This window comes from Otolemur garnettii, unplaced genomic scaffold (assembly GCF_000181295.1).
Source record: "Otolemur garnettii isolate 467f Iridium unplaced genomic scaffold, OtoGar3 scaffold00047, whole genome shotgun sequence".
NCBI classification, from domain to species: Eukaryota; Metazoa; Chordata; class Mammalia; order Primates; family Galagidae; genus Otolemur; species Otolemur garnettii.
In genome coordinates this window covers 11863475-11878284 of record NW_003852442.1, presented here as the reverse complement: position 1 = coordinate 11878284, position 14810 = coordinate 11863475, and the positions used below count along the sequence as shown (strand labels likewise).

Below are 14810 nucleotides of genomic sequence, written 5' to 3'. Positions count from 1 at the left end.
AATTAGCTAGGCATGGTGGTGTGAACTTGTAGTCCCAGCTACTCTGGAGGCTAAAGGAGAAAGATTGCCTAAGCCCAGAAGTTCAAGGTTTCGGTGAGCTATTATTACAACCTCTATACTCCAGCCTGGGCAATAAAGCAAGAGTCTGTCTCTGAAAGAAAAAAAAGAGAGAAAAAAGGAAAAAGAAAGTATCTGTAGAAAGCAGAAAGCTGTCTTGCAAGATTGCTTGGATAAACTATAATAGAGTTCATTGGTTAGTTCAGGATATGCTTATTGATTAAGGAGGTTATCTTTACAGCATTCCTGGCCTTTCACATTAAATAGGTCAATATTCAGGCTGGGTGCCCGTAGCTCAGTAGTTAGGGCGCTGGCCACATGCACCAGGGCTAGTGGGTTCGAACCCAGCCCAGGCCAGCTAAACAAAACAAACAAACAAAAAATGTCAATATCCAGAGCGTGTACGGGTCAGTTTTTCAGAAGTAGCAATGCAATAACAAACAAAGAAACATTTTTTACAGTTGAGTCACATCTCTCCTGCGTTTTGTCTTTATTCTGAGACCTTGGTGGAAGGAGCAGGCTGGCCCTGGCTTCAAAACATTCTCACGCTGGAAAGCAGAAGAGAAACCACATGATGGCTTTTAAAGCTCCTGTTCAGAAGTAGCATACATCACTTCCTTTCACATTTTATTAGCAGCCAAAGCAAGTCACATGGCCAACTCTGATGTTGAGGGGCGAGAGAAGTATAATCCTCTCAGAGGGAAGAGAAATATTTAGGAATATATATATATATATATTTATAAAATCTCCCACAGAGGGCACCGCCTCGGGGACTTTGAAACGGAGAAGTGCCTAGGAAGGTTCCCAGTAGCTCTTGATGGGAAAACATACCTAGCCCTCGGGCTCTGTTCTGACCAGGGTAGGGACCTTCATGGTGACGTGAGTGGAGATTGTTTAAGAGGATTGTATCTGGAGTCAGACTTTCTGGGTTCAAATCCTAGCTCTGCTGTTTACTATCTGCAAGACCTTGGGTACATTCATTGCATAATTCTTTGGTGCCTCAGTTTCCTCATATCAGCACACCCACCTCAGAGGGCTGTTGGGAGGACTGAATGAATGAAGATGTGTAGAGAGAGGCAGAGATAGACAGAGACAGAGCACTTAGGACAGTATTTGGCACATAGTTAAGTACTGGCCATTACTACCGTGCTAATGACTGGGAAGCCATCAGTCCAAATGCATCTCAGCAGCCTAGATTACTCCAGGCAATCTAGCTCTAAGAATCCCATATTAAAATGCAGGTACTTCAGAGAGGGCTCAAATCTTAAGTTCTTATCCACTAATGCCTTGTTGGGGATTGCTTTCACAGCGAGTTCCTAAGAGAGCGTTCTAGAGACAGAGAAAACAGGAATTGTGGGGGAGGGGACAGGAACCCCCAAAATATCACAAATAAAATACCACAAACTGGGCGATTTGGACAATAGCAATTTATTTTCTCACAATTTTGACCTTGGCCAGAAGTCCAAGGTCAAGGTATTGCTGGGGTTGGTTTCTTCTGAGGCCTCTCGTCTCGGCTGACGTCCTCAGCGTGTTCACCTGCTCTCTTTTCCATGTGTGTCTGGGTCTTAATCTCCTCTTCCTACCAGGACACCAGTCCTACTGGGTGAGGGCCCACTCAAATGACCTCGTTTTAACCCCAGTTACCTCTTTATGTGTCCAGTCTCTAAATACAGTCACATTCTGGAATACTGGAGGTTAGGACTTCAACATATGGATTTTTGCAGGGACACAAGCTAGCCCTTAACACTTGGCTATACACTAGGACCCTCAGGATGTGCCCAGACCATGCCTAGCACTAGACCACTGTGGAGGGACACAGGACTCTGAACCTCTTACCATCCCCCAGGTGCTTCCCACATTAGGCCAGGTCGGTCAGCACTGGAATAGCCTACCTTCCATTCAGCGCACCTGAGTGTCTCTGGGTTGGCCCAAATTTTGCTCTGCCATGGATCTCCCTGAACCCCCATTTCTCTATCAGCGTCCAGCTGGAGTGACCAGGAAGGGAACACTTGGTGACAAAGACAAAGGCGAGATACGGCCAACACTGGGCATTTGTCTTTCCTCTCCTCCTGATTGATCCCTTTATACAATAATAAAACTTTTAAAAGGTTGAACCCGAACCGATGCTATGACCGTGACACAATTAATCAAACTCTCCAAGAATCATGTTACATTATGTGCTTGGGGCATTGATCCACTTCACTAAACGTTGGCTTGAAATACAACCGAGACATTGGTATTGGATCCATAAGAAATGGCCAGGATGCTGTCAATGGCTTTGTGTCTTCATGTGATTTGTGGTCCTGCAGCAGACCAGACTGTCAAGCAGGACAAATTCCAAGTCCCCACCTCAACCCCAGTTGCTGGGAGTGGAAGTGCAGAGAAGAGATATGTGTTCCTCAAACGTGCTGTCACCAACCTATAATAATAATAATGCCATCCATCCATCAGTCTTTTAGTCTCTTTACCTGGGCTTGAAATGATTACAGACAGTACCAGGATCCCTGGCACCACAGAATTTTCCCTAAGGAGGCATAGATTTGGGGTCCTCTCTAAATCAAAATTGATTCACAGGTATGCATCGAGCCAATAACAATATCTAGCTTCTCCGTGCAACGTTTTCTAGTTAACTGAGCACTTCAGGATCCCCAGACTCCTGTATCTGGGCCTCATAACAGCCCCACAAGGCAGGTGAGCCAGGACTTATGGTCCCCCTTGTACAGAAGAGGAAACTTGCTGGGGAAATGATAGGTATTGCCAAGGTCATGGAGCTCATGGTAGAACAAGAATACAGTACTGCATTCTAGGACTGAGATCCTGTGGCTTTTAGCAACACCCTGCTCCAGACAACGTGAGAGACCACAAAGGAGGTCAGAGCTTGTGCTGGCCCTGGACACAATCATGTTGTGGGCCAAGCTCCTCTAAATCCTTTCCCTGTGTCCTCCAGGCATCCCTCTCCTGTTCCTACACTGTGGGCCCCCCTGGAAACTACCCCGTCTTAGCTGGCCCAGGAGAGACGACCAGCCAGATGTGCCCTCAGAGCCCAGCTTGCCCTTGACACCTTGCTGCATGACTGTGGGCTACTGACATTAAGCTTTTGAGTTTCCTCCTCTGTTAAAATGGATTTTTGCAAGAACCTCCTTCAGGCTATATGAAAGATGTATGGGTCACATGCATAAAGCACTTGGGACCATATCTGGCATTGAGGAAGCATGCCAAAAGGGCAGTTATTTTTAAAAATTATGTATATTAGGAGTTTGAGCTATGATACCCCAGCACTCTATCCAGGGCAACAGAGTGAGACTCAGAAAATAAATTAAGTAATTAATTAAAATAAAATTTAGAAATAAAAATTACATACATTTAGGTATTAATTATATATACCAGGTACAAGAGCTAACATTTTTCAAGACCTGCTATGTAATGCCTGTTCTCAGTCCTTTTTTGTTTTCTTTTATCGAATCTTCATGACAAGCCTAGGAAGCTGGTGCTGTCATCACCCCACTTCACAGATGGAAAAACTGAGACCCAGGGTGGTTAGTAAGACCCAGAAAGGGGCAGAACCTGGGTTTTGGCGTCGGGGGTCTGACTCCAGAACCAGCACACTTAGCTCAAGGACAAAGCTGCAGTTGTGGAGAGTGGATGACAAAAGTCTAATATTACCCTTGGCCATTTGCATTTTTAACTAAGAATATCTTTAAAGCAAAGAAATAGCTTCCATATACCATGCTTACGTGGCAAGTTCTGGTTCCACAGTGGTCCAACATCAGGGATTACAGCAGAGACCACAGACAATACCCAGAAAAAAATGAGGATTTCTAGGTGCCACTGCAGTTTTATTATGAATAGATATTTTTAAATCGAGGGAAGGAATCACAAGAACACGTTAAGGGTAATAGTTTTTGTAGAGAAAGACAAAGCCAGGGTGAGGACAGGAGCAATTTTTTCCTTCTCGTGTACTTTTCTGAGTTTGAAATTTCAAACCCAGTTCTGCAAATTGGTTTTGCTTTCTACTAACAGGATTTATCTGAGCCATTTTTTTTAATAGCTATTTTCTTTATACACATTGCATTAAAAAGCTAATGAATGTCATGTGTAAAGATGAGCCCATAAAACCAGCCACTTGCTCCCTGGCAATGTCAGGCTCCCTGCCCTCAAGCCGCCTATTGTCTCAGTGCAGAGCTGAGCATTGGGAACTCTCTCAGGGAAGAGTTTACGGTGCCAGGGACCCCAGCATTGTCTGTAAAGCCCCCAAAGACAACAGAATTGGAACGCACAGCAAAATGGGTTATAACCAAGTGCCTGAGAACCCAGAGCCATCTCTTGAGACTATCAGAACACAGCTCTCTTCCCAAACATGGTATTTTCACTAATGTTTTTTTTTCCCATCCACTAAAATATTTTCCACTTTAATTATGTGGGTTAAGCTAGAGGAGCTCACCTTCAGAGCTTTACATGCGCAAATAGCTAATCCCTTCCATAAGACACATTTCTGGGAAAGCCCAAAGATAAATGTTTACAGTCTGTGCCGGGATAATAGGACCCAGTGAAATTCAAAATGATTTAAGCATTATGTGTCCATGCCCTAAGAGACAATTTCGGGAGGGCTCCAGCCTCTACATTCTGGAATTCTGGCCTTCGTTCTCACAAAGAGTGGACTCGCTGGCAATGGTCGTGGGTTAGATGTTTTTTCCCCCTTTTCCTGGGTTTGCATAAAACATGAGGCGGATGGTAATTAAAACCATACTTAAAATATTAAATCTACTACCTAAAGGAATGAAGTTTATTAAAGTTGCTAAGCGTTAAGTACAGAAACTCAAAATAGCCTGAGGACACTCCCCTGGGTGCACACCCAGAGTAGTGGCTTGGAGGAGTCTGAGATTGACGAGAGGGTACGCATGTGTACACACTCACAGACACCCACACACATGCACGCACACCCCAGGACGTTGACATATCGATAACTGGAATTCGTTTCTCAAGCAGCTTGTGCTAGACAGAGAGCAAAGATGAACCTTTATTTAAGGTCCTTAGAAGGCCTGTTACTCAGCAAAATTGTCATATGGTCTCACAAGGGCTCAGAAAATAGGGATGTACACTAGATATAAATTAAGCTCTTTGAGGCCCAGTTCCTTCACCGGTCATCTACTTGGAAGGGGTACACAGAGATATCAGGAGATACCTAGCACAATGCCCAGTCCAAAGTGAGTAGATATTTGGTCTGTGTAAGGCCCGCTCTTCCAGGCAACCTCCTAGGGGTTCAGTTGATAGGACCTGAGAACTCTTCCCCTCCTTAAGGGGATGGGTGGAATCTGCTAATCTAGGTAAATACCAACTACAGTCATAGAGTTCACAGCCACTGTCCTTTCTTCCCACACCTAGAATAGGGCCACAAGATAGGTGTAGAGGCTACAAGCTCAGTCCTGGGTTCAAAGACCAGCTTTGGACATGGGACAGCTCATGTCACCATCACAATCCATGCGCTTATGAGTGGTCTCCACTCTCCAAGAGTTCCTTTCGCACAGAGGAAGTTCCCCAGCTGCCCAGATCCCCCACAGGCCAAGGTATGGCTGAGGATGACTTTCAGGAGGGCTAAGACTCTCCTGGGAAACCCAGCATGGTGAGAACTGCTGCTGCTCCCACATCCCGGCCAGTAGTGCAGCCAGGGATGCCCTGAAAGACAGCTAGGACGAGATGCGATTCCTTAGGCATTTGTTTTCCCAGTGCCTTGAAGAGTTCCTTTAGGAACTGTGTGGACCACAAGACCTCCTGAATGGTAGATGCTCAGTAAATATTTATGAATAAATATGTATGCATTGTTATTTATTGACGTGCCATTATGTGCCAGGTGCTATCTTCCAAGACAGTCTCGATTTTGCTATTGAACATTAATTCTGCAAGTGGGAGGGAGGTACTAGAATGTAATAGACAAGAGGAGAGACTTTGGAGTCATACCTTGAACCAGCTTCCTTCATTCTAGCTGGGAAACCTCTGAAAAAGTATCAAAATTCTCTAAGCCTTGGTTTCCTCATCTGTGAAATGGATACAATATAGGATTTCTATGAAGATTTATAGTTATATATAATCCCATAGCATGATGTCTAGAATCTAGTAAAGTTATTTTTCTTAATGAAAACTATTACGCAACCTAGAGGTAGGTGAGTGTTGTTAACCTCATTGCATAGATGAGAAACAACTATGAATAATTTTCTCTGACAGCCTCTTCCAGTGATAAGGAATTCCCTTGTTTGTATCACAAATGAGTGAGGAATCGATCTGGCACTTTAAAAACAACGAGGATTTGGGGAACAAGTGGAGAATGTCATTCCAGATGAGTTAAAACCCTACAAAGGCTTGTAAGGGAGTAGGGGGTGTGAAATGTCAAGAGAAATATTAGCTGCCCTGTTCTCTTCTCCTCCCTTATAGAATTCAGAATCACTGAATTTATCTCCAACCTTAAACTAAATGTTATTTATTAAGCACCTGAACTAAAAGTCCGGATAGGAAAATGGTTAAGAAAAACTGCTCTGGAACAACTATTATGTATCCATAATATTTATAAATTAATGATTTAAAAAAAAAAGAAAACAAAGGGCCTTGGAGCTGTTCTACCTGGTTTTTAAACCATGTGACCGCGGGGAATTCTTTCAACCTCTCGGAGCTCTGGGTTCCACAGTCATAAAATGAGGATAAGAATAGATTTTTTTACAAGGTTACTTTGAGAATTACACAAGTTAACATACACAGCCCTTTTCCATGCCGGCACCTTATAAGCATCAGTACACGGTAATTTTTACTGTTATTAATGCTGTTTTATGTGTTTTAGATAGATAAACCAAGATTTGGATGAATTAAGCAATGAGCCAAATCACCCAGCTACTGGCAACTGGTAGGGACAAGATTCTAAAATTGTATCAGTCAGAAAGCATTCAGTTATGCTTGGTAACAGACAAGCCCCAAAATTCAGGAGTGTGACACAGTAAAAAATTCCATTGCAATTCTGAAAAATTATCCAGGTGTTAGCTTACCATTCCAGAGGGGTTTGCTCTCAGTCATAATTGACATAATTGCCTGGGATTACAGTGGCAAGCAAAGAGCAGGAGAGTTGATTAAGTGCCTCCACCCAGAAGGGACAGACATCCCCTTTATTCACATTTCCTCAGGCAAAACAAGTTCCATGGTCATACCCACCTCAAGAAAAAGAATTACAAGGCTGGACATGGTGGCTCATGCCTGTAATCCTAGCACTCTGGGAGGCCAACACGGGTGGATTGATTGAGCTCTGGAGTTTGAAACCAGCCTGAGTAAGAGTGAGACCCTGTCTCTAAAAATAGCTAGGTGTTGTGGTGGGCGCCTGTAGTCCCAGAAGGCTGAGGCAAGAAAATTGCTTTGAGCATAAGGGTTTGAAGTTACTGTAAGCTATGAGGCCATGGCACTCTATCCCAGGTGACAAAGTGAGGCTGTGTTTAAAAAAAAAAAAATCCTTTTAAGTGCATCATTCTTCAGAAAAGAGGTTATCAGTGAACATCATGATAACTCCTAAACCAGTCTATTTACTCTGTTTTTATATTATTTTATTTTTTATTTTATTTTTTTTTTTTTGAGACAGAGTCTCAAGCTGTTGCCCTAGGTAGAGTGCCATGGCGTCACAGCTCACAGCAACCTCAAACTCTTGGGCTCAAGGAATTCTCTCGCCTCAGCCTCCCTAGTAGTTGGGACTACAGGCACCCGCCACAATGCCCCAATTGGTTGTAGTTGTCATTTTTTGGCAGGCCCAGGATGGATTCGAACTCACCAGCTCCCGCGTGTGTGGCCAGCGCCCTAACTGCTGAGCTACAGGCTCTGAGCCTTATTTTACTTTTTTTAGAGACAGGGTCTTGCTATGTATCACCCTGGCTGGAGTGCAGTGGCATAATCATGGCCCATTGTAGCCTTAAACTCCCAGACTCAAGCAGTCCTCTTACCTCAACTTCCCAAAGTTGCTGGAATTACAGCACCACGCCCAGCTCTTAACTATTCTACAGGACACTGCTCAGCATGTCTCTGTGATAAGACCGGCTGTTGTTCAGCTTCCCAGGCAGCAGTTTCAACAGCCCTTACTTAAGTTCCAGGGAAAGCGTCAGGGTTTCTAATGAACTAATTAATCAGCAGCCATTTCACAATTTCCATCCTCGCCTTGTCCCTTTCCTGCCCACTGCAGCGCTCTCTGGTTGTCTTCCAATGCCCCAGCCAGCTCGGCTGAGGCCAAAGCCACACACACCTGCATCCAGGGGCTTCCCCTGCCCTCCATCCATCACCAGGGCCCAGTGATCTCACCTGTCCACGCCGGGCTTTCTTTGATGTCTCAGTTCCGGAACAGAGATGCTCTAGCTGCTACCGGGGAAGGCTCTGGCCCCCCAAATATTTAGTTAGCAGCCATTCAGTTAAGTGGAATTGACTTTTTATCGGCTTTCCTCTGTACGGCTGCCACCAGTGAAGGCTGTTTCCTCCTTCCCTCTTCTCTGCCTGTCAGTTCCCTCCGCATTCCTATCGGCAGCCTTTAGCTCTGATCAATACTAACCGCTGTGTAACAGCTCATGCTCGGCTGCTCTGGTTTGCATCGATCAGACCCTTCTTCCAACAGGTAGTCAGCTATTTGAGGCAATGACTTGAGATAAACACCTACTTTTACTTCGGGCTAATTCATTTCAGGTGGATTTCAAGGAGGCACCGCACCCTGTGTCTTAGACAGGCTAAAATCGCAGAGTCGAGATCAACGCCCCTCATGTGCTTGAGATTCTAGGAGATCTTTCTTCCTTCCCCCTCTTTTTTCCCCCTCTTTCCCTTCTATTTTGTAAAGTGCCACTTATAAATAAGATAGCAGGACTCAGGACATTGAAAATGCCACTTCAGAAAATGTGTCGGCCATCCATCCCGCTTTCCTTTTAATGAGATGCATCTGGGACTGCAGGCTAGCAGAGCTGCTGTGGGGGCGGCATGGTGGCCGTGCAACCACGCGTCCTTCTAGATGCCCCAGAGCTAACCTCACAAGGTCCTGCAGCCCTGGTCCTCTCACCCCCTTGAGGGGGTGGTCCTTGACTCCACCCCCATCCTCGTTCCAGACTCATAAGCGAATTGGCCAGGAGCTGCTATTGCAAAACGAGTTGCTGTTTTCCAACTGATCGTGGTGTTTGTGTTGTAACCAGAAAGCACTGGTTGATGTACATTTCTTTTTCCAACACGTCCATCCAGTGTAGCTGAATGGCATATTTGATACCATCAGTCACCTGTCACCTGGGTCCCAAGCCTCCTGTCCTGTTTCTCTTTCTCCAGCCTCCCTTGACATGTGCAGCACGTCTGTCCCCAAGTGCTATTGAGCCCCGCCTTGCAGTGCGATTCCACTCCCCGCCGTGTGACTCACTGGCATCATCATTCCAGCGCTCCTCCCCTGGTACTTGGACCACTGCAGTATCCACTCCGACTGCCTGCCTGGCTTCTGGTTGCTCCTTGCTGTGTTAGTTTTGCCCTGCACACAGATGTATGCCCCGGTGGCCTTCTGGGATTGCCTTTCGTGTCCCTGAAATCATGAGTGGCTTCCCGCAGCCTGGCAGAATGGAGGCCAGATTCCTCAGCCTATCATCCTGGTCCTTGGCCTTCTCTCCACATTGTCTCCCACCGTCCTCCAGCACAGACTCCACCCTATCGTCCATCTGGATGACTCTGCAGGCCTTTTCCCATCTGTGCCTAAAAGACAAATGTCACGCCCTGGTCCTCTCAGGATTAATGACTCAAATCCTGACTTCACTGCTTCTTAGCTGTGTGACCTTGGTTGAGTTACCTGACTTCTCTCTGACTGGATTTCTCATCTGTGAAATGGGGATAATAATACTACCCACCCCATAAAGTGAGTATGAGGATTAGATGGATTAATATAGTAAGGAATCCCGAATGCTACCTGCATGTGGATTCCGTGTCAGTGTTTGCTTGTATCACTGTTAACATTTCCTTCATTCCCCCCAGGCGAGCCACTCCCTAAAGCAGACCTCTTCAGGGATATTCTGTAGGTCACCCTGGCAAGAATTGCTCACATCCTCTTCTGCCACCACAGCCCCTGGTTTCTACTGATAATGTAATTACAGCAATCAGGCACATGCTCAGTGCTTTTATGTAGGGACATTACTCTTACTCCCTCAGGCAGGGCACCTTCCATTTCCCCAGATCTATGCTCTCTCCTACTCCACCTTGCTTTTTGCCACAAGAGACTGGTCGGTACCTCTGGTGGCTTCCAATTGCACTTGGCTAATGAAGAGGTGGGTGGGGGGAAGAGGTTAGGCCCAAATTTAATTGCCCCAGGCTCTCCTAGGTCACAGCAGTGCAGAATGAGCTTCTCACTCAGGGTAAGGTTGTGGCTTCTGTTCAGCAGATCTCTCTGTCCTCTCTGCTCTGTCTGCAGCTTCTGGTCACTGTGGGCTCTCCTTGCCTCTCCACAGCTGGGTGGTATTGTGCCCCAGGGCACTATACTCTTCCTGTGGTTCTCTGAACCCTGATCACACCTTACGGATCCAATGGTCCTTATATAAACTCTCCTCCAAAGTAGCCTCACACAGATGTCATTCTGGTTGACAATTCTCACGACAGTCCTGTTGTTCATTGTTACCATTCTCACCAAAGGAGTCCAAGGTCACATCAAGCGAGTAGTAGGACCACATCTGTCTGGCTCCAGAGCTCATGCTCTGAGTCACTCTAAGCTGTGATCCAAATGTGGTGACTTAACCCTCAATGCGATGGAATTAGGAGACTCTCATAGGTGATTAGGTCACAGGGCTGGCACCCTCAAGAATGGAATTCATACCCGTATAAAAGAGACCCTGAGAGGTAGCTCGCCTCTTCCGCCGCAGGAGGACACAGCCAGGAGCTCATCTGTGAACCCCAAAGCTGGCCTTCTCCAAAAGCCAAATCTGGTGCTAGCACCTGCACCTTCACCTTGGCCTTCCCAGCCTCCAGAACTACAAAAACTGAATTCTGCTATTTAAAAGCTACCCAGCATATGACATTTTGTTACAGCAGCCTGAACAGAAGCATATTACAGTAACTCCCTAAGTAGTAAGGTGGCTCTTTCTCCGTGGATTTCCTCCTCACCTCTTAGGATATACTGAGAGGTTTCCTTTGCTACGTGTCTTCATTCATTCAGGCTACTATAACAAAAATATCATCAACTAGGTAGCTTATGAACAGCAGAAATTTACTATTTGCAGTTCCTTATAACTGGCACCTGCTTGCTGTGTGCTTATGTCCTCGCATGATGAAAAGGGCAAACAAGCTCCCGTAGGCCTCCTGAGGCCCCTAATCCCATTCATGAGGGCTCTACCTTCATGATCTAATTATATCCAAAACACCTTGCCTTTAATACCACTACACTGGAGATTAGGATTCAGCTTATGAATTTGGGGGAAAACAGACATTCAGCCATAACACCACATTAAAAAAAAAAAAAAGGCTGGATGAGGTGACTAACACCTGTAATTCCAGCACTTTGGGAGGCCGAGGACAGAGGATTGCTTGGGGCTAGAAGTACTGTCTCTACAAAAAAAAAGTAATTAGTTAGCCAGGCCTGGTGGCACTCACCTATCGTCCTACTACTCAATAGGCTGAGGCAGAAGGATCACTTGAACACAGTTTTGAGGTTGCAGTAAACTATGATGATGCCACTGCACTCTAGCCTGGGCAAGAAAGTCAGAATCTCTCACAAAAGAAAAAAAAAAAAATACCCCAAGCCTACAGGCTTAAAGCAACAATCACTTTTTAGCTCACAGTTCTAGGGATTGGCAATCTGTGTTGGGCTTAGCTGGGAAGTTCTTCTGCTGGATTCACCTGAACTTGCTTGAGAGGCAGCTACAGTCAGCTAGGGGATCACCTGAGGCCAGGTGGTCCCAAATGGTGTCACTTATGTGTTGGAAGCTGGTCGGTTTCTACAAGACTGACCAGGCCATAAGTCTGCAGTGTCTAGCAAGCCAGCCCAGACTTCTTCACATGGTGGCTGGGTTCCAAAAATGCCAAAGAGAGAAAGGTTTGGTGTGTGAGCATTTTTTAAGCTTCCACTTACATCGGGCCCTCTAATGTCCAATGAGTGTAACCCTGATTCAGGGCTGGCAAAACTGACCCCACCTCTTGGTGGGAGGAACAGTAAAATACTACATCCATATTTTTTTTCAATCTGCCACACAGGACACTCCTTTCCGGAAAGATCTCTGCCTTGACAACTTCACATCCTGTATCCTCATAACCCGAGTCAGAAAAGTGATGTGGGCCAGCCCTGTGTTTTAGGGTGTGGGGAGTGTCCTCTTTATAGCTTGGTGAACATCTGACACTCTTCCTGCCTGTTACCACCAGACTGAAAATAATTCTGAAAGGGAAGGCTCTTAAAACTTAGCATGAGGGAGTGGAATTTTTTTTTAATTAGGCTTCAGCAGAATTTTTAAAAGAATCTTTCTTTTCTTCGGTTGCCTCTCCCTTGTTATAAATTGTAACTCCACCCAGCGGCATACCACAGCCAGCCTGGCGTCTCCTTCCACTCCTTTCACTCCACACCACGGTTTGCTTGGCAGCCACGCTCAGCTCCCATGGCCACAGCAGGCGGAGGGAGAAGTCTTGCTCCGTGCTTTCCTCGCTTCCTGCTTTCTTTCCTCCTTTTCTGCTCACTTCTGCTCTGCCCACCTAAGAGCAGGATGCTAGGAAGAGCTGAAAGGTTTGCATGTAGGGCTGCTCCGTGCAGCTCCCCAGGTTGGACGCTGCACATGACAGAGCCAGAAGACTAGACCTCCAGGAAGCTGCAGACAGAAAATTAATCTAAAAATTGATCATATATAAGATTATATTTAAAGATACCCGTGAACTGGATGTAGCTAGCCACCTGTTGATTGTTTTGCAAGTATTGATTACCTCCCATTGCCAGTCTCTGGAAATATAAAACATGGCCCCTGCCCTTAAAAAACTTAGAGTCTGGGGGCCAGGGACAGTGGCTCACTCCTGTAATCCCTTGGGAGGCCAAGGCGGGTGGATCACCTGAGCTCAGGAGTTCAAGACCAACCTGAGCAAGAGCAACACCCCCATCTCTAAAAATAAACCAGCTGAGTGTTACGATGGCCGACTGTAGTTGCAGCTACTGGGGAGACTGAGGCAAGAGGATCGCTTGAGGCCCAAGAGTTTGAGTTTGGTGTGAGCTACGATGCCACAGCACTCTACCCAGGGCAACAAAGTGAGACTCTGTCTCAAAAAAAAAGATGAAAAGAAAAACTTAGAGTCTTTCAGGGCAGGGAATGAGGAAGATAGTACTGATTTATGAAATCCTATGTAGAAAGTATCAGGCAAGATTTTAGGAAGCCACTGTGCTGAGACTAATGACTAGAAAAGACTTCTTCAAGGAGATGCCGTCTGATGTGGCCTAGGCCAGTGCTGTCCAGCAGAAACATAATATGAGCCACACGTGTAGTTTTAAATTTTCTATTAGTCACCTTAAGAAATTAAAAACAAACAGGTGAAAATAATCTTAATCTATTTCCATTCAACCCAGTATATCCGAGATATTACCATTTCACTGTGCCATTGATATAAAAATTGCTAATGAGATATTTTACATTCTTTTTATTATACTAAGTTTTTTAAACCCATATTTTATACCTACAGCACATCTCAATTTGGATGCCAAATGTTCAACAGTTAAAGTAAAATGTAGTCCTATCAAAGCAATAAAGTTGAGCTTAACGGAAACATATTTTATATGGCTTCTACTTAAAATTTGTAATTTAAATTAATTTAAATGAAATAAAGGAGCAAATTTAGTTCCTCCCTGATGTTAGCCACATTTCAAGGGCTGGGTAGCCAGTGGTCTGTGGCGAGTGGCTACAGTGTTGGAGAGAAGGGATCTAAATGGATAAACAGACGTAAAGCAAAGAAAATAGAGGACATAAGGCAAAAACATAAAATACAAAAAAGCCAGCATGAACAAAGACACATAAAATAGTGTGGGGTAGGAACTCTAAGCAGTTTACTATTACTGGGGCACAGGAGTAAGTCTAGTGATGGAAAATGAGCCAAGGGGAGAGGATGGGCAGGAGACAGAAAGAGCCTTGAGTGCACCAAAAGGGTAGAGAACCACGAAGATCACATGTATGTAGTTGGGAAAATTGAACACCAAGGGAACTATATGGAGTCAGCCTTGCCCGGGGCCTCTGAAACCCACTGTGAACAAATCCTCCACCTTCCTGGCAGACCAGCTAGTCTCCATCTGGGATAAGGAAGCTTCAGCTTCAGCAAATCAAAGTATAGAGTGGATGAAGTATGTATTTTCTGTAATGTAACTAGTAGAAACCAATTAGGTTTCAGGAAAGATACCTACTGGCTCATAGGGAACATTCCAGAGGGAAGGTAGGTCACGTGGCTGGTCAGTCCAGGTGCTCAAGAGGATAAGGAAGGGCCCAGGTCCTTCTTTCCTCTCCACTACGTGGTCTGTACCATCATCCTAAACCTTGCTCTCTGGGGTCACAGGGTGGCTGCCTGCTGAGCGTACAGAGAACCCCATTCATGTGCTTCCGGATCATCACTCCAAGTAAGATTCCTGAAATTTACCAAATGTTACCATCCAGACACAGTGCTCACCCTGGAAAGAATGATGGTAGTCAGGGAAGTAAAATGTGCTCCCTTGCTCAGGTCATCCAGGGCTGGTATCAGGTCATCCAGGGCTTGTAGCTTGAACAGCCCACAAAGTCCATGGGCTG

General features: G+C 45.4%; 1 protein-coding gene across 1 annotated transcript; it reads left to right on the top strand.

Annotated features, from left to right (window-relative positions):
* Window positions 1-3569: 3569 nt before the first annotated feature.
* Window positions 3570-8494, top strand: CUNH16orf47 (chromosome unknown C16orf47 homolog). Its single transcript, XM_003791395.1, is given in 4 exon segments — window positions 3570-3695; window positions 4268-4275; window positions 8258-8391; window positions 8394-8494. Coding segments are annotated over 4 exon segments (369 nt in total).
* Window positions 8495-14810: the final 6316 nt, after the last annotated feature.